The 19,243-nt window shown below is 40.8% G+C and overlaps 1 protein-coding gene across 1 annotated transcript in view; it reads left to right on the top strand.

Moving 5' to 3' along the window:
- XPC (XPC complex subunit, DNA damage recognition and repair factor) overlaps positions 1–19,243 on the top strand; it is a 1,641,424-nt gene that overhangs the window by 938,459 nt on the left and 683,722 nt on the right. The window contains exon 12 of the mRNA XM_044078598.1: positions 6,664–6,798. Coding sequence (XP_043934533.1) covers positions 6,664–6,798 — 135 coding nt within the window. The remainder of the gene's footprint in view (positions 1–6,663; positions 6,799–19,243) is intronic.

A 19,243-nucleotide genomic window follows, 5' to 3' on the forward strand; every position in this document is an offset into this window, starting at 1 on the left:
GATATATATATATTTAGTGGGGGGGTGCACAGCTGTGGTACTGGTACTGTGAAAACTGAACCCCCTCTCTTTTTCTTTTCATTGCTCTTCACTTGAAGACCTGAGGGGATGTGCGGTGCTATATAGGGTACTGGTATTTGGCACTAGATGAGCCAGTTATGGCTCTGTTTTTTTCACATGTACGGACCTTAAATTACTAAGATAGACATTCACTCTGATTGTGGTGTCATTATAGTAGATATTAAGCCTTGCACCATTTCATTCATGCTTTAAATGCAGAGCTCAGTAGCCCATGCACAAGAGGATGAAGGTTGAACTTGATGGAGGCATTTATTGTAACAGTTAAACTGTTTATGCAGCACCCTGTGCCTCTCCTCCCTCACACCCCTGTTATAATTTGTGACACCAGGTTTGCACTGTATTGTGCCAAGGAAGAGAACTTTGCTTTCCACTGTAGCAAAGTATCCCTTCTACAAGATGAGGTTGAAATATATTAACGGTTGTGAGGTGCAGAAGGGCAGCCATACTAAAACTTTTCATGATTTAGTTACTTGATAGTCTTTCTTTTGGTGAGTTTTGTTTTCCTCCACTTGTATCTGAAATTCTTTGTTTCCAGAGCCTGTGCTTTGTTCACCTTTAGTAAGTGTGCCGTTCTGTGTTTCTTCATTTGCTGGGTTTGCTGCAAAAGCACTATCTGCAAACCTTACCCTTTTTGTTTTACAGTGCAGGGAGTGCATGGTTATTGAGTTGCTATGTTAAATGTAGATGAAGTGATTGCATATTGTTACTAGACAATTTCAGCTGTTGCATGGACTTAGCAAAAAGTATCGTAATGTTCTTCGTGTTTCACTCTTGCAGTCATCACACTTGGGTTAGCTGCCAGCAGGTCGTCCTCAGTCAGCCTGAATACCAGAGACTTAGTATTTCTGCTTCAGTTGCTGTCACTTCAGGACTGACAGGTTGTCAGGGGTATAAAAACAGGCAGCCGACGCTATTACATCAGTCTTTCTTGCCGAGGAGCCCGAAACAGAAGTAGTTCGCACAAGTGCCGGTCAGCCGCTACCTGAGTTTTCATTTCTGAATTGAATCATCCTGAAGTCTTCTAAAGCTAAGTACCCCATTGGGGATCCTTTTTTCTTGCTCTAACCGATGTCAGAAAAAGTTAAGAATTGTCTTGCCTTTGAAAGCAAATGCCACACCAAGATTTCCATTCTTACTGCATCACCTGTTTAGGCCCAGACCACGACATACCTCGCTGTTGGTTTTGTGCCTTGTTCAATGCCTGAACTATTCGTCGTTGGGCCCTTATTGTAGCTAAATACTTTCGTTCTCGATCTCCATATTCCGAAATGGCTTCGGTAAGCCATCCGTCTATCGATCTTCTGAAAAAACGTAAGGATAAAGACAGAGACAGACCACACAGGTTCAAAACTGTTGATGATGCTTCTGTTAAGCTAGTCGCCAGTTCACTGGTACTCATTGAGGCGCTCTTGCAGCCCCTGATACCCACTTCGATTGATTTGCATGCCGCTACCGAGACCCGTTTGGAGTCCGGTATGCCACGAGACTTTTCTTTGACTATGGAACCTGCGGATGTCTCTACCTTGGATGAGTCCGGAGCCGCTGTGCAGGCACTGGCTTCTGAGGAAGTTCTTCGCATTACTGATATTCGACACAAACAGACGACTTCTTTCGTGTCTTCAGTTCTTTCTAAAACTACCGAGTTTCTAAGGCCAAGAGTACGAGCTACGCCTAAAAAAATGACGATCCAAACTCAAGCGCCTGCTTCCTTGTCACAATCTCAAATGCTTAAAATGGCAGAAGACCTGATTAGGGGAAGCCAGCCTTCCCCTGCTAAGAGAAAGAGACATGTCCCCAGCAGCTTTAACTGACCAAGAGTCCGACGACTCTGAGGTTTCTGAATATGAAGACATGCCTCTGAGGATTCAGATGCAGAGGAATCCATTCCTTCGGCTTCCTCTCCAGAGGATTTTTTTTTTGGTGAAACCCTGCATACTTTTAGAGAGCATTTCGACTGGGAATGCCAGGATTACCCTCAGTCCAAAAAGAGACTCAGGGAATTTTTAGATTTACCACAGCACAGACCCTTAGCTATCCCTCCTGTAATGGATGTTGTGGATGACGTCTTTATGGAATCCAGTCTAACTCCTGATACTTTACCCCCTGCTCCAGGGAAACCAGACAGGTACTATAGAGTCCCTGACTCTCACAAATTTCTTTTCAAAAATCCTACTGCTGACCAAGAGGTCATCTCCCAAGGGCCTAAAGGAATAAAAGCAACTACAGCTAGGAATCCCACCCCTTCAGACAGGGATTCCCAAGTTTTAGACAGATGGGGTAAAAAAGTATACACCTCTGCAACTCTTGCCATTAGAGCATTGAATTGCCAGTTCCACATGCTGAAATACCAGCAACATACTATAGAACTTAAGCAAAAATGATCTACCTTTCCTGACTGTGCAGAAAATAAAGAATTGCAGGAGCTTATGCATTCTGCAAGCCACGTCAGCAAGCATACCCTGCAGTCTGGGTTTGATGCCCTAGAAGCATCTTGTAGGGCAGCAGTCATAGGTTCTGTACTTAGAAGGCATGCTTGGCTTAAGGAGCAGACCTTGCTAGACCATGTCAAATCAAAACATGATTTGAACAAGGACAATCTGTTTGGCACCAAAGCAGAAGAGGTTTTAAAATAGATGGAAGAAAAGGCTAAGTCTATGCAGACAGTCAAAGATTTTTTGCAAGTGCAGCCTCCAAGATTCAGTAGGCATTGCCCCTTGAAACATTGGTCCTTTCCAGCCCCCCTCAAGGTCACCTCAATTTAGACCTAGGGGAAACAGACCCCCCAGATTACAGTCTCAGGATATGCAGAGATCTAAGCAATGGAGTACCTCCACTTCTAAAACATAGAGTGCTAAGCCACCCCCTTACGGAAAGAATTCACAATGACTTCTCAACTCCACTCCTCACCTCTGCCCAATTGCTCATGCCCCTAGGAGGAAAACTTGCCCACCATGCAAAAAAACTGGACCTCCATCACCAACGACCAATGGGTCCTCAACATAGTATCCCAAGGTTACAAATTTTATTCCCACACGCTGCCTACCCCAAAAGGGTTCCCAGACCTTCCTCCAAACCAGTGGGCAGAGGCACCAAATCAAGTTCAATCCCTGCTTTCCATAAGGGCAATTCAGCCTGTTCCTGCAGAACAGGAAGGCCAAGGTTTTTATTCCAGACTTTTCCTTGTACCCAGAAAAGAGGGCACCTGGCACCCAATCTTAGATTTATCCATTCTAAACACCTTAACACCTTCCTGGTGGAATCAAAATTCAAAATGGTCACCCTGCAGCAGCTTCTCCCTATGCTGACCAAAAATTTCTGGTTAGCCAGCCTAGACCTAAAGGATGCCTATCTGCACATCCCCATCATGGACTCATGCAGGACACGTTTCAGACCGGGATCTATGCATTATCAGTTCTCTGTACTTCCCTTTGGCTTATCCACTGCTCCCAGAGTATTCACAAAATGCCTGGCTCCAGCCATTGCCTATTGCAGACAGAGAAAGATTCAAATATACCCTTACTTGGACAATTGCCTCATTCAGGCAGACAGTCAGGAAAAGCTGTTGCAGCACCTGACATTTGTAAAGGAGCCTCTAACCTCCCTGGGGTACACTATCAACGAAAATAAATCAAAACTAGCCCCAGTCAAAAGATTTATTCCTGGGAGCAAGCTTGGACACAGCATCCCGGGTGGCATTCCTTACTCCAGAAAAAAAAGCCTATCTGACAGACTACTTCTCTCAAAAGGCCACCAGAACCCAACTATCTGCAAGGAAAATCCTGAAGGCTCTAGGGTTCATGGCCTCCTGCATTCTACTAATTCCGTATGCCAGACTGCATATGAGGAAACTTCAGTGGTACTTAAAAAGTCTTTGGTGCCAACATTCTCAGAACCTGGATACCGTCATACCTATCATACCTTGTCTCAGGACAGAGTTTCTCTGGTGGGCAGTAGCATGCAACCATAACAAGGGACTTCCCTTTACACAACCCCATGCAGCCCAGACCCTAACCACAGATGCATCAGACTATGCCTGGGGGGCACATCTGGACGGCAGGTGCATTCAGGGCTCCTGGAGCCCAAACCAAATTCATCTGCACATCGACCAAAAAGAGATGCTAGCTGTTTAGCACCCTCTGATAGCCTTCAAATCCCTACTCTCACCAGGGCCCATTCTACTAAAAAACGACAACACCACAATGATATAGTACATCAACAAGCAGGGGGGAACCCACTGTTACCCACTCTGCAGGTTAGCCATGACCCTGTGGAACACAGCCTTGGCTATGCATATTCACATGCAAGCTCAGTTCCTGCCAGGCGAACAAAACTCTCTGGCAGACAACTTAAGCAGAAATCTCCTAGACCCACAAGAGTGGCAATTAGACCTCAACACCTTCAGCCTTCTAACCCAGAAATGGGGTACCCCGATGGTGGACCTATTTGCCTCCCCCAAAATCACCAGCTCAGCAATTCTGCACCAGGCCACCTCACAGCAAGGCCTGGAAAGTGGATGCCCTATCCTTCCAGTGGGTAAACCACTCAATCTATGTATTTCCCCGTCTGCCGCCTCTTACAAGAGTACTACTCAAGATAAGACAGGAAAGACCAAGGGCAATCCTGATTGCCCCAGACTGGCCACGCCAACACTGGTGCCCACTACTGTGCAGACTGTCACCGGTGCCACCATGGCACCTACCCCAGATCCCAACCCTCCTCACTCAGCAGGAGGGACAGATCTTGCACCCGCAGCTGCAAACCTTGAACCTTGCTGCCTGGCTTATTCCTTGAATTCTCCTCCAGTGGCCAGCCTAGGCAAGCAGGTGCTGGATGTCATTCTTGAAGCCAGAAGACCCAGTACAAGGAAATCCTGTGCTGATAAGTGGAAAAGGTATTGTTCTTGGATTCACTCTAAAGGAGCGGACTCAGCACAGCCCTCCTTACCTCTCATCTTGGATTACCTAGCAGACCTACTCCACAGAGGCCTATCCTTCTCTTCCATTAAGATCCATGCCTCTGCCATCTCTGCTCATTACAGCACTGAGCCACCTCTCTTCTCTCACCCCCTTATCAAATAGTTCCTGAGAGGGGCTAACAACTTAAGGCCACCAAGAAGAGTCCCCACCTCTGCTTTGGGACCCTAACATTGTGCTGGAAAAACACACGCTACCCCCTCACCCCCACCCACCCACCCTTAGAGCCTGCAGCATCAGCAGAGTGAAAATTCCTCTCTTGGAAAAACAGCCTTGCTTCTGGCCATCACTTCAGCTAGAAGAGTGTCTGAGCTATAAGCACTTATGGCTGTGGAACCCTTCATTATTTTTCATGCTGACAGGGTCTCCCTCCGGACTAACCCTATTTTTATGCCTAAAGTAGTGTCCAGTGTGGCTCTCAACCAAGCCGTCCATTTGCCCACCTTTTTCCCTAATCCTCAAAATAAGGTGGAAAGGATCCTGCATTCTTTAGACGTGCACAGACAGCTCAGATTCTACCTTAATAGGACTAAGCCCTTCAGGAAATCTGACCAGTTACTAGTCACCTTTGCACCAGGGGGAGAGGGCAAGGCCATATCAAAACAAACCATCTCCAAATGGATAGCACACTGTATCCATTTCTGTTACAAACACCATGGGAAACCACCCCCTCTGGGGGTCAGAACACATTCCACTAGGGCAACTTTAACCTCTACAGCATTCCTCAGGGGAGTCCCTACCAGGGACATTCTGGAAGCTGCTGTTTGGAGTTCTGTTCACACCTTTACCAAGCATTACCACTTGCCTAGCTTTTCCAAATCCAGGGCGGGTTTTGCAACAGCAGTCCTGCAGGACATACTAGCCAGCCCCAACTTTTCCTGACTGCCTCCACCCATTCTTCATCAAGTGTGATGACTGCAACAGTGAAACACGAAGAACATAGTACAGGTGTGTACACTTAACGTAAATGTAGATGTTTGAGTATATTCACTGTTGCAGTCCTGGTTTCCCACCCTCCAGCCACCTTCTCTCTCTCTCTCTCCTTCTCTATTCTCTTACTCACCCCTTACAGGGCTGTTATTATTTACTTTTTACTGGTGGTGTTTTTTCCACCATAACTTAGTTCCCTATTTGGGTGTTTCTGACATTTGGGGCAAAATAAACTGATGTAATGGCGTCAGCTGCCTGTTTTTATACCCCTGATGACTGGACGTCAGTTCTGAAGCAAAAGCAACTGACACAGAAATACTAAGTCTCTGGTATTCAGGTCGACTGAGGGGCTACCTGCTGGCGGATAACCCAAGTGTGATGAGTGCAACAGTGACTACACTCGAACATCTACATTTATGGTAAGTGTATACAGCTGTACTTTTGTATGCAAGAGCAGTGTTTTACATACATGTAAAATGCATCTAAATATATGATTCTTAGAGCAGATGTCATCCTTATAGCTCTCGATAGTATTTCTCTTCGGTTTTCTAAAGCTGTACTGTTGTATTAGTTCACGTTTTCTTGGATTAGGGCTGATTTTTTTTGACGGGGGGGCATTAAGGCAAATAGTTGAAAAACATTATTGATAATTTTTCTTATTTTTTTTCTTGAAATGTAGATGGTAAAAGGGCAGTCTAACAGATCAAGAAAGGCACGGTTAGCAGAACCAGAGAACAGTGATAAAGATGACTTGGCTTTGTTTGGTTTGTGGCAAACTGAGGAATACCAGCCACCAGTGGCTGTGGATGGAAAGGTATGGACTTGTCAGAGTATTAGAGCACCTACTTAAGTAACCCTGTTAAACATGGGAAAGCAAAGGTCACTCTATCAGAGTATGATAACTAAGCTGTAAGTAATTTATTGTCTTCGAGGTGCATTCATTTCTCTTAACAGAAATTAAATTGTTTCAATTCATTCCTGTAGCTAGTATATGACATTGGTTACTTGAGTAAAATGAATGTCATGATGTTAATGTGCATAATCTGTTTTTACAATAACTGAATCAGAAACCTAGGAACAGCTATGTGGCAGTTTACCAGATGGGCATGTCCTGCAGTAGAACTGTCTCTGCAGCTGCTGCAGAAAGCTAAAAGGTGACTAACTTAAAATGATTTTATTTCCTAAATGATAGCGTGTTCCCTTTGCTTGTATCTTGTTTAGTTCTTATAACAACACTAGAAAATGGAGGATGATTTAAGATTTGGCAAGGAACATACAATTCATCCTTTACTGAATGTAATTTTATGACCATTCAATTTTGTTTTCCTTCCTGCATATTATATTATATTCCTAAGAATGCTATTTAGCATTGCTTATTAACAGGAGTCAGTATCCCTAGGCTTCAATCATTTTCATTCTTGCTTGGGATCCTGCATTACCTTTAAGATCATTATTGGTTTGGTGGTGTTTTTAGTAGGCTGAGACAACATGCTGCACATAAACTGTATCCTTTTGATCAAAATGTGATTCCTGTAATCTCCATTTGCTTGTATGTGATTTTTGACCAAGTCACTTAATCAATTAAATGTTTCTAGGTTGTGGTTAAATAAAAGTTACTATTCATGGTGCCTTAGTTTTAGTAAGGTAACAGATAAGTAAAATATATATATATGTAGTGAATGGTGGTTCTTTCCTACCAAGAACCAGAAGATGAACTGATATTTGAAAAGGTCCACTTTTATCACTTTTAGAAATCTACTGGAATTAATATGGAGTATGGTAAGGAACTTGCCCTATGCTTTTTTTTCTTTGTTATTTTGTATAAGATCTGTGAAAATAATAAAAATTGTTGGTCCATGATTACTCGTCACATTTTAGTTTGATGTATAAGCTCCATTGGCATAGAGAGAGAGAGAGAGAGCTACCACTCTGACTCAGGTGACCTGAAGTTGACTAGTGGCTCTGGCTCTTATTGGAGTTGGTCAGCTTTACGCATTGACCTCTGTTTAGGGGAAAAGGTAGGCTGCATTTCCAGACACTCATTTCCTTAACAGAATTTTTGCTGGAGAACAAAGATCCCACAGGAATGCTGGTTTCAAGTGGGAGGGAAGCTTGTCACCTTTGCACGGTGACCTCTGGTCAGGGGGAGAAAGCAGGCTGTATTTCCAAGCACTCATTCGCTTTGTAGAATTTGTGCTGGAGACCAAAGTTCCCATAGGAATTCTGGCTTCAAGGGGGAGTGGAGTCCTAAGAGCTTGCATCACTTGAAGAAGCAAGTGACCCACCCTCTCTAACATCCAGTTCATGCCAGACCATGGGTGGTTACAGGCCCACGCAGAGGGGTTACAGCCTTAAATTTATAAACCCAACTGGAATTGGGTGGGCGATGGCAGTGCTCCCTGTCATTGGGTCTGTAGGGCTCTTGCCTGCCACAAAATAAATGGGTTGTAGGGGAAAATTCTTCTCTTCTGGTTTTTAGTACTGGCAATATTTAGCACTTAAAAATGTGTATGACTTTCTGTGTATGTACACACACATTTACATATAGGTGTGTGTGTGTATATATATATATATATATATATATATATATATATATATATATATATATATATATATATATATATACGTAGGTTCATAGGTAGGTACTAGGCTATTGACCCTAGGACCTATATAAGCCTAGCCAAAAAATGTACCCTGGCTTTCGCCACCCAAGAAAACTGTTTTCCTGTGCCCCTGTCGAGCAGAGCCACAGAAGTGATCCCTGGGGTGAATTTCCCATTTCCCATCTAATCATCAAGATTGTTCTTGAAGAGTGCTAATGAGGAGCTCTGTTTGACATAGATAGGTAGTCTGTTCCAGAGTATGGGAAGTCTCTGGGACAGGAATCTATCCCTCCAACATGTTCTGTTTATTGTGGTGACAAGGTTTAGGTCCCTAGAGCGTGTAGCTCGGAGGGATTGGGATTTCTTTAAGTGGATCATGTCCAACAGCTCTGGGTTTGACATAGCTTTGTATGTTAGGCAGAGATCGCCCCTGAGTAGGCGGTATGCAATGGAGTAAAGCTGTAGTTTTTTGAGACTGTCTGCGTAGGGCATCTGTTTGAGGCCAGTAATCCTCTTTGTGAGGTATTTCTGTGGTCTTTCCAGTTGTTGTAGATGTCTTGTGAGGTACATACCAAAAGGCCAGTTGTACTCTATAATGGGTCTAATGAGTGATGAGCAGAGGAACAATGACCTCTTTTTCTGGATGAGAATCCTTTTGTGATGAGATGAGCCACGTAGAAGGATTTCCTGACCACTGTGGCGATGTGATTATCAAAGGAGAGACTACTGTCCACCTGTGTCCCAAGGTCTCATCACATTTTCGGCATTAAGTAGACTACCAGCTATGTGGTAGTTCATAGGTACAGAGTTTTTACCAAAGGGGATGACAATACACTTTTTGGCATTGAGCTTCAGGCCATGGCTTTGACACCAGGTATCTGTCTCAGTGAGGCCCTTTTGTAGTTTGTCCACATCGTTAGGAGTTTCAGTTATGGCTCCTAGTTTGCAGTCATCTGCAAACTTTGTTAGCCAAAGACCTTCTGTGTTAGCCTGCACTTTAGAGAAGTAGATACCAAATAGGAGCGGACCCAGGACTGAACCCTGTAGTACTCCACTTGTCACTGGTCTGAAGTCGGATTTGGAATCCGCTACTTTCACAGTGTGGGTTCTGTCCGTGAGCCAGTTGGCAACCCATCTTGTGACATAGGGATTTATACCTAGTTTAGTGAGCTTATCTATAATTCCAGAGTGGGGGATGGTGTCGAAAGCCTTGGCGAGATCTAGATAAGCTGTGTGAACCATTTTACCGTCATCTATGGATTTGGTGACTGCTTCAAAGAAGTCAATCAGGTTTAGGAGACATGATCTGCCTTTTACAAATCCAAACTGGGTAGGGTCCAGAGTATGGAGATTACCAATGTCTTTGTTTATGAGTTCCATGATGATACATTCCATGGCCTTGCAGACCAGGCTCGTCAGGCTAATGGGGCGGTAGTTCCCGGGGTCCATCATGGCTCCCCCTTTGTGGAGTGGGATAACCATTGCGGTGCGCCATTCAGTGGGTACAAAGCCTGAAGTGAGGCTGTGATTGAACATGGTACTTAGGTAGGGTGCCAGTTCATTCTGTAGTTCGTGTAGAACGCAGCCTGGGATATTGTCAGGTCCCATGGATGCTGTGTTCTTGGCTTTAGAGAGTGTGTTTTTTACCTGTGCAGCCGTGATTATAGGAACTTTGCATTCTTCCGGTATAGAGATGGGCCCTCTAGGGGATGAGAGGGGGGTAAAGTTAGCACTGAACCTATCTGCTAGGATGTTGGCAATATCAGTTGGTTCTGTATATTTAGTGCCATTGTGCTGTAACTCAGAGCAGATCTGAGTGTTCCCATTGAGATTTTTGACATAGCTATAGAATGCTGTGTGGTTGTCTTTAGAGTCAGTGGCAATTTTGTTTTCGTAACTAGCTTTGGAGGATTTTATGAGGGATCTCAGCTTCTTACCGAGGTTAATCAGGGAGTTCCTCCAGTCATGGGATTTTACTCTTTTTTGCAACACTTTCTTTCTTCTGTTGTAGAGTTTGTTTATGGCAGAGGACCACCAGATTGGCTTCCTTTTTTGGAAGATAACATCTTGGTTCTGTTAGGGATAGCATGATCCATGCACTCGTGTAAGTGCTTATAAAGTGCATTTGTGTAGGATTCAGCAGTCATACCTGTGTTGTCCGCCTGCATGGGTGTCATGAAGTTTGCCACTTCTGTCTTAAGAAGTGTGAAGTTGGCTTTGGAGAAGTTTTTTACGATGGTTTCCCTAATTGGAGGTGGGGGTGGATGTCTAGGCTGATTAGCTTGTGATCGGATCTGACCAACGAGGAATTGACCTCTGGTGTGGAACACCGGTTTCCCATGTTGGTAATGACCAGGTCTAGGATATTGCTGCCCCTGGTGGGGGTGTAAATAAGTTGATCCAAGGCGTTGGAATTTATGAATTCTAAAAAACGTTGAGCAAAAGAATTGGTACATTAGTAGTTTTCCCAGTTAATGGTGGGGTAGTTGAAATCGCCCATTATTAGGGTGTTGGGTTGTACCCTAATACTTTCCAGTGTATCAAGAAATGAGGAGTGGGAATCCTGGGGCATGGTGGGGGGTCTGTAGCAAGCTACAGTTTGGATTGCGGTCTTGCCCAGAGTTAGTTGCACTTGGATAATCTCGGATGCATTTTGCTGTGCAAACTAGCCTGGAGGTGTGGATATCCTTAATGAATATGGACACGCCTCCGCCTTTAATGCTTTGTTCTGGGTTAGGTGGCCGAAAGGTATGGTATGAATTATAGCCTGGTAATGCAGGGGTGCTCTCTGAAGCTTTGAACCAGGTCTCTGTCACTGCACAAATGTCCATGTTCTCCATTTTAAGGAGTGCCTCGAGTGAGTGCATTTTGAGGTTTAGACTTCTAGCATTGAGTAGCATTACCCTCAGATTTTGCTTGCTTGTACCTGTTACGGTGGTGAATTTTTTTCATTTGAACCTTGCCTAAAAAAGGCACTATAGGGGTGGCAAGAGCCTTAGCCAGTATTCGGAATCCTAAGGACGACAGGTGCAGGCCATCTCTGGCAAAGCATCGTGGTCTGTCGATCATGTTGTCCCAGGCAGACAAGTACTGGATCCCCTTAGAATGACACCAGAAGCTTAGCCAATTGTTGAGGTCAATTACCTGAGATGGTCGACAGGCCATATGATCGAAACTCATTTGGTCGACAGTTCATTTGGTCGACAAGCATGTTATGTGGGGGGCGAAGCCCCCCACACCCCCCTAACTATATATATCAACTCCAGGGTTGCACAATATTGGGGAGGGGGGCAAATCTGCCTGTCGACCAAATGAGTTTCGATCATATGGCCTGTCGACCATCTCAGGTAGACCCATATATATATATATATATATATATATATATATATATATATATATATATATATAGTTATGTAGTTATAGATATATACATGTATTTGTATATGGGTTTCTCTGCATTGGTTGATTACACATTTGGTCAGCTAGTTCTGGTGGTTGTGAGAGAGCAGTTGCTCATATGTGTGATGGTTGAGAAAGTAAATTGTGTGGTATGTTTTACTAGAATGTAGTTTAAGATGTAATAGGGTTTGCTGGTTGGGTATACTATTGTGGGAGTTTTTGTAGTACTGTTTCTATTGCTTCAGTATTGGTTTTGCAAGCTTTTTTGTTTTCTATGTAATGTTGTATTGCTGCTAATGAATAAATGCTGAAAGTATATGTTTTCCTTTGTAGTTTAGGCAATGTCAGGGCTGCAATTAAGAGTAGGTGTGTGAATTTGAATGTGTGTTAGGTTGCAGAAGAGGTATTTTATATAGGAGGTTATTAGTTTTACCAAATGATGGTACAGCGGTTATTGGGAATATGACCTTTCATCACCGCTGTGCAGTCTCACAGTTGATATCTATAAGTTGAGGGGGTATAGGAGTTATATTGCAGGGGTATTTTTGTATTTATGTAATGTATTGATGGTTTATTTTGTGAAGGGTTCACTTTTGTGTGGTTTGGTGGTTTTTTTTTCCATTTTTTAAGTAGAGGGTGTGTTTGTTTTTTGTTTGTTTGTATGGTCACTGTTTTGTACATTTAACTCATGTTGATATAGTCATATATGTATATTTCAGTGGCTCATTTTAAAAAGCTTTGCTGCGATCAGTTAGGTTCTGTCCACTTCATATTCCTGGCTATCCAGTCAGGGAACTTCAGTAATATATGCTGGCACAATCTGTTGCCTGTGAGTCAAATGCTGAATGATTTATCTTGTTTTATCATGTTTTATTCTGAATACTTGTTCTTCTGCAGTTTATTAGATTGGTACAGGTTCCTTTTCTGGGACTCTCTGTTTTTATTCTGCTACTTACCGAAAGTCAAATAAGTTGAAAGCTATTGTCTTACATGAAATCAGGAGCAGACAGCTGCTGGAGAATGGCTGCAGATCTGGTTGTATTCTAATGATTATGTGTTGAGTTTAGTACCTGCATGCATTATTGCTTCATATATGTTCAGCGTAGGCTTTGTTATTGCCACTGATGTGGGCAGTTTATTTTTTGAGGCTGCATCAGTTTTATAGATGCTATAGTCCATCATTCACCATTGGCTGCCTGGACAGTTTTGAGTTTGTTGTATTAACTTTTATAATTTTCCTGACTTCCTGGATGCTTTCCTAAAGTTTTGAGTAGTATTATAATATTTTTGTTGTAGTTGGATAAGTGCATATTTAAGGCAGTGCAGCAAGAAAACTTTGGTCATTCTATGACTGAAGTCTGAATCCCTCCAGTTGCTAATTGCTGGCTTTGCAAGTTTCTTATGTTCCACAGTTCTGTTGTAAATATACAAACGCAGTCCCAAAGCTGAGGTATTGTATGTCATGGTGTTACAAACAGTATTAATTACTTCACACACCAAACCCTGATGTGTGCCATTATTTCCCGTTGTCAGAAATGTGGCATGTTGCATGATCACGAGGTCTATTGCAAAAAAAAAAAAAAAAAAAGGCAAAAAAACTTTGGGCCAGGTACCCCATTTATTGTTTAATTTATTGCACTTGCTCAGATTGTGTTCAAGGGACTGGACTTGTCTTCCTAACAGTACAGAAGAACACACTTGGTTGTATTTGAACAACTTAAGATACTTCATCCCTTTACATGAAACTCAAGCATTCAAGTACACTTCTTTTATTTCATTTGCTTACCGTATCATCACACTTACTGCTCCATTTGCAGCTTTCTGAGCTTCACAGATACTGTGTCCCCTGTTATATGGTGCTTTATGACTGCAAGCTACCCTTGTGTTGTTTCACATACTTACCTCTTCAGATTTATAGATCTGTCATTAGCATCATTTTTGCTGCCAACTGTATTGATTTTTGAATTGTTCTTCAACTGCACAGCATTAATTCTTGTAATTATGCAAGGTTCTCACAAGTATTGCAGCACTGTATATTAGGTTGCTTTAAATACTTTTTCATAGACACTACCTAGAACATCAGCTAATAATTTCTGTATTTGTTCTCACAGCCAAATCCAAGTCTGCCACATAGGCTACAAATTTTGCATAGAATATCTGAAAAGATATCACAGAATTTGTGCCCTTTGTTAGACAGATGACTACTTAAACAGTTTCAGGCGGTATTCAGCATTGCATTGTGCATTGATATCGGTTTTAAATGCTACACTGTTACTGTAGTGAGAGAGTTTTCTGAACAGCAGTAATCTTTGTGCTATGTAGAGTGTATTGCATTCAGTGTGCAGTTCCAAAGTGCCTATAAACTTCTGTTTTATTCTGTTCCTTTGCATTCACTACATGAAAATCTTGCTGTTTTCACTTTACTCAGTTTTGACTTTCTCATAGCTATCGCACTTAATAGCTCTGTGTTGTGTCTTCCTATGCCTTTAGCCAGATTGCTTGCATTGAGGGCAGTGTCAGCTACTCATTTATTACAAGGTGCCATCTTGGATATCATGTGGTCACCAGCAATTTATTTATTTATATTTTTTAATTTTATTTATTGTATTGATTTTAAGCTTTGTTATCTCTCATTTTTCACTCACAGCCTGTATTTTACATACTTCCAAATTCCAAATAACTCTTTAAGCTAGATGCTTGAAATCTCAGTCCGTCTACATATATGTAGCACTTTGTCAAGTGTTACATTATTTTTTTCTTTAATAGTCTTCCCTTAACGTGACCATTTTAATTCCTAATAAAAAAAAAAAACAAAGAAATTAGTGGTCTTAACATGATTTTTGGAAATTATTGTGAATCATAGAGTTGTCGCCTCACAGTAAGACGCTGTCCGGTTCGATTCTCAGCTAGAGCGTCTTCTGCGTGGAGACATGCGTGAATGGACGTACCTACGTTGAAGGTTGTGCGTCAGGGCTGGTAACTCGGCACGTAAAAGTCCACTACCAATCATTAGCGGACCGGAGTTCTGCTGTGGCGACCCCTAACCGGGAAAAGCCGAAAGACTCAACAACATTGTGAATGAACTCATCAACAAAGTTTTTAAGAGCACTACTTTTTTGTTTTTTATTTTTTTCCTCAACACTCGTGGTGGTGAGGTTGGAACTAGACAGATTCATGTGCTTGTTTATTTTTTATCATTTTAATTCCTCCATACAGTTCTATCTCCAGTCAGTGAATCATGCAAATTATGAGACTGTGTTGCTCTTGTACATACAAATATTTCAGGCATGGGCATTAATGCCCTTCTAGCCTGCCAGTATATCAAAACAGTTGTTCCCATAATAAGTGTCCAGATTGTTCTTAAGAATACCTAAACTAGTACTTGCTTTAATGTGATTTAGTAGTCTGTTCCATGCATCAGCTACTCTGTCAGAGAGCCAATTAGTACACTTCTCATCCCTATAGAATCTTCTGCACAGGTTGTCTGATGATTCTCTAGTACATTTTGTTAACCCTAAGCATTCCCAGAGGCAGTTGTCTTCAAATGCCTTATATAGATCTCCTCTTAAATATTTATAAGAGACACCATACAAGTTCAGATATTTTTTAATCTTTCATAATCCATAGGCATGCTCTTAGTATATTTCCATGCACTCTTTCCAGTTTATTTGTGCTTGTTTTCTTATAAGGTTTTCATATTGTTATTCCATACTCAAGTTTGGGTGTAATGTAATTAACGATCAATGGCTTCATCATTTCTGATTTCCTAGACTTTATAAATATTTCCGTACAACCGATAGTTCTATAGTTATCATTAACTAATTAGTTGATATGATTAAAAAACTCATAGCTGGATCTACCCATATACCAAGGTCTTTAAATGAATCTACAGTTTCAATTACAGTGTGCTGTATTAAGTATTCACTTTTCAGTTTCGTACCTTGTATGCTTAGTTTTTGATTCTTCTGTGCCCAAATAGTCAATTTAGTCAGTTTTTTTGCAGACATGCCCTATCTGTAACACATGTAATCAGTTTACCCAATTTCAGGTCATCTCCCTACAGACTGTGGAACACCTCAGATGAAAAAGGTCTGAAAGATACAATCTAAACTAGTAAGAGCCTAGGAGAAAGCCCTGTAGGAGACCCTGACTGTAACTAAAACTTTCACCCGTCCAGTTGTTGTATGATACTTACCATGTCCTATTTGTAAGCCATGCAGGTATCCATCTTATCAAGAATAAATCATTACCTAGTTGTTCTAATTTAGTGATCAGTGTTTTGTGTATGACCCTGTCAAATGCTGAAGTTAAATCTATATGAATTACTTCACAGCACAATTTTTCATTCATAGCTGTTACTATATTGTTATACAACATCATGTTACAGGTAGTAATAATCTGTTTTCAACATATGCATGCTATGTCGTTTCAAGTCCCAACCTTTCCAGTTCTGAAAATAATTTATCCAATATTGCTTCTCTATTATTTTTCCACAACATGAAAGTAGATTTAAGGGTCTGTATGACTGTGGGTTTATCTTATTCCCCTTTCCCTTAAAGACAGGTTTAATAAGAGTATATCTCCAATCTTGAGGAATTTGCCCATACTTATATGACTTGGTACATAGTAGATGTAATGGTACTATAAGTTAGTGCTGAAGTGTACTCCGGTCATTATTACTAATTCCATCTCTTCCCAATGCTTTTTCTTTGATCCAGTTTGCATAGTTCTTTTTCAGTATAATTTGTTTTGATTCCAGCATCTGAGGTTACCTGGATAGCACTAGAACAATATCACTAGAACAACTTATCACCCCTTTTGTGAAGCCAAACTGTTTTGTAAATATAGCTAAAATCTGTTGTGTCTGAGAATAAATTTTAGAATCTACAAACAGTTTATCAGTTTGTGTGTTTTTATTCCTTCCATTTCTTATGCATCTATAAAATGGTTTCCTATTATGCTCAATGTCTTTATATACATTTTCTTCAACTTTTTATTGACCTTGTTTCACGCTATACTTAAGTTGTTAGACCAGTTTGTTTATTTCAGTTTCAAAGTTGTAGTTCGACCTCTTTTCCATTTCTTATATTTTTTTGTCCGTCACCTTAACCAGGTATCTTGTTCTTATGGAAATATATCCTGCTGGTGTTGAGTGCCTAGATCCTGATGTTAAACATTATTTTTGATTTTTTCCTCACAATTTTTCTTTCAAAACTTTCCACATTCCTTCTGCAGTTTTTCCATTGAATGCATCACTCCAGTTAGTTTTACATAGTGACTGTTTTGCTTCCATATAATCTGTAATTAATGTTCGGTGCATTGGTTTAGATTTCAGTTTGGCAGAATTTTCTATCAACAAATGAAACTTAATATCCCTGTGATCATTGCACATCAAAGGTGGTAAAACTTGACATGAAGTAACAGTAATTTCTTTAGGGACCTAAACAATGTCTAGTATGTTCCTTTCCCTAGTATTTTTTTTAATCTGAAGCAGTTGTTCCTGAACATACATTGTGAATAATTTATTTGCTAATGCTGTTGAGTCAATATTATTCCAGTCTATTTCTGGTAAAAGTCCCATCCACTATTATTCTTCCTTCCTGTGTTTCATACAAGAAATGTACAGATTCCTTTAGGTCATCAGCACTTGACTTTGGTGGTCTGTACACTGCAACAATTGTTATATGTTCCAGGGTTGTCTTTATTGTCACGGTTACACAATCTGTAGTATTCGTGTTATTGAACACGTAATAATCACAGGTCTCATAACTGTCTTTATCCTCTATTGTAACTCAAAAAGTTGCCAAAATCAAAAGCAGTCTTTTACCATAAAGTCAGCAAATAACACTGTCATTGAAACTGTAACTTACAGTAGACTTCTAGGAGTTATAATAGATGACAATTTTAAATATGATCAGCATATACTGCAAACCAGTAAATCTGCACACCAGAATAATTTCAGATGATTTCTTCTTTATTGAGGAGATGTTGAAGTTGAACCAAATGTTTTCAGCTAGGGGTACACCAACAAAATTATTAATAGTTGCGAAGAATTAGTATGTACTAAAATGCACACTGTCAGCCAATTCTTAGGGACAAGTTATTGTCTTGGGGAAAAACACTAATGTAGACAGCGCCATTAATAAAGCTTTCATCTGTACTTTTACTAACAAAGCAACTTTGTTAAAACATACTAAGTAAAAACTGGAAGAAGAGCTTTTCTGAAGAACTTTTAGACAAGTTAGGTTTGGAGCTGCTGAAAGTTATTTTCAAGAGAGGGACTAACATCAACCAGTTGTTAGAAACTGCACCTAGATTCATAGGAGCAAATGCAAAATGAGTAAATGCAGCAGATGTAAACAGTGTCATTACATACTGGATTTCAGAAACACGTTTGTTGAAAATTATCATAGAAGTCTAATATTCCCTGATAAATTTGAGTAACACAAAACAGTTGTTTACCCTAGTCAGTGTGTTGCTTCTGATGCATTTTATGTAGGTAAAACGGAGTGTCAGCTCAAGAAGCGTATTTATGAGCATTATCAAGATATTAAGAAGGGCAATTTCAAAAATGCAGTGTTCAAACATTCAACATCATGTAAGAACTATTAGAAACTTGTGTTTTTTATTTTAGAGAAGATAAATGTTTCTGATCAAGCAGGTCCATGGAAGGATTAGTTAAGTAAGCAGGAGTTGATTTGGCAACTACGGCTGGATGCCTATACTTTTCCTGGTATTAGTGATTATTGCTCTGTAGTATCTATTTTAAAATACAAACAGCATTTTATATCATAGGATTTGTATTCTATTAAGTGTTTAATGTAATGTTTTTAATATTTGTAGTAGTTACAGGCTAGTGTTAAATCAAAAGTTTGGCTAGATTTTCATTGCATGTTTTTTAACAGTCAACGATGATGTGTGTTATTTAATTGAGTTTGTCAACTGATTGAGCAGTTTTAAAAAAGTTCTGACTGAGGATGAAAGCAGTTAACTGCCTTAATTTTTTTTTAATTTGTGTAGTGCAAGTATTAATAAAGCTGTTTTTACGATTACAACCCTTGTGTGTTCCCATCGGTCATGGAGGTGTTGTTTTAGACATTTTATCTTCTGAGCACCACATGGGATTTCCCTGGATTTTGGATACTTGCTGTTCAATGGAGTGACCACAGACTTCTTTGGGTTCACAGGATTTGTCTGGGATGCCTGAAAGCAGTCAGCTTCCAGGTAGTCTCATGCTGCTAATTCAGCAGCTGAGTG

Source organism: Protopterus annectens, chromosome 7.part1 (genome assembly GCF_019279795.1).
Source record: "Protopterus annectens isolate FY-2018-M chromosome 7.part1, PAN1.0, whole genome shotgun sequence".
Classification (NCBI taxonomy): Eukaryota; Metazoa; Chordata; order Ceratodontiformes; family Protopteridae; genus Protopterus; species Protopterus annectens.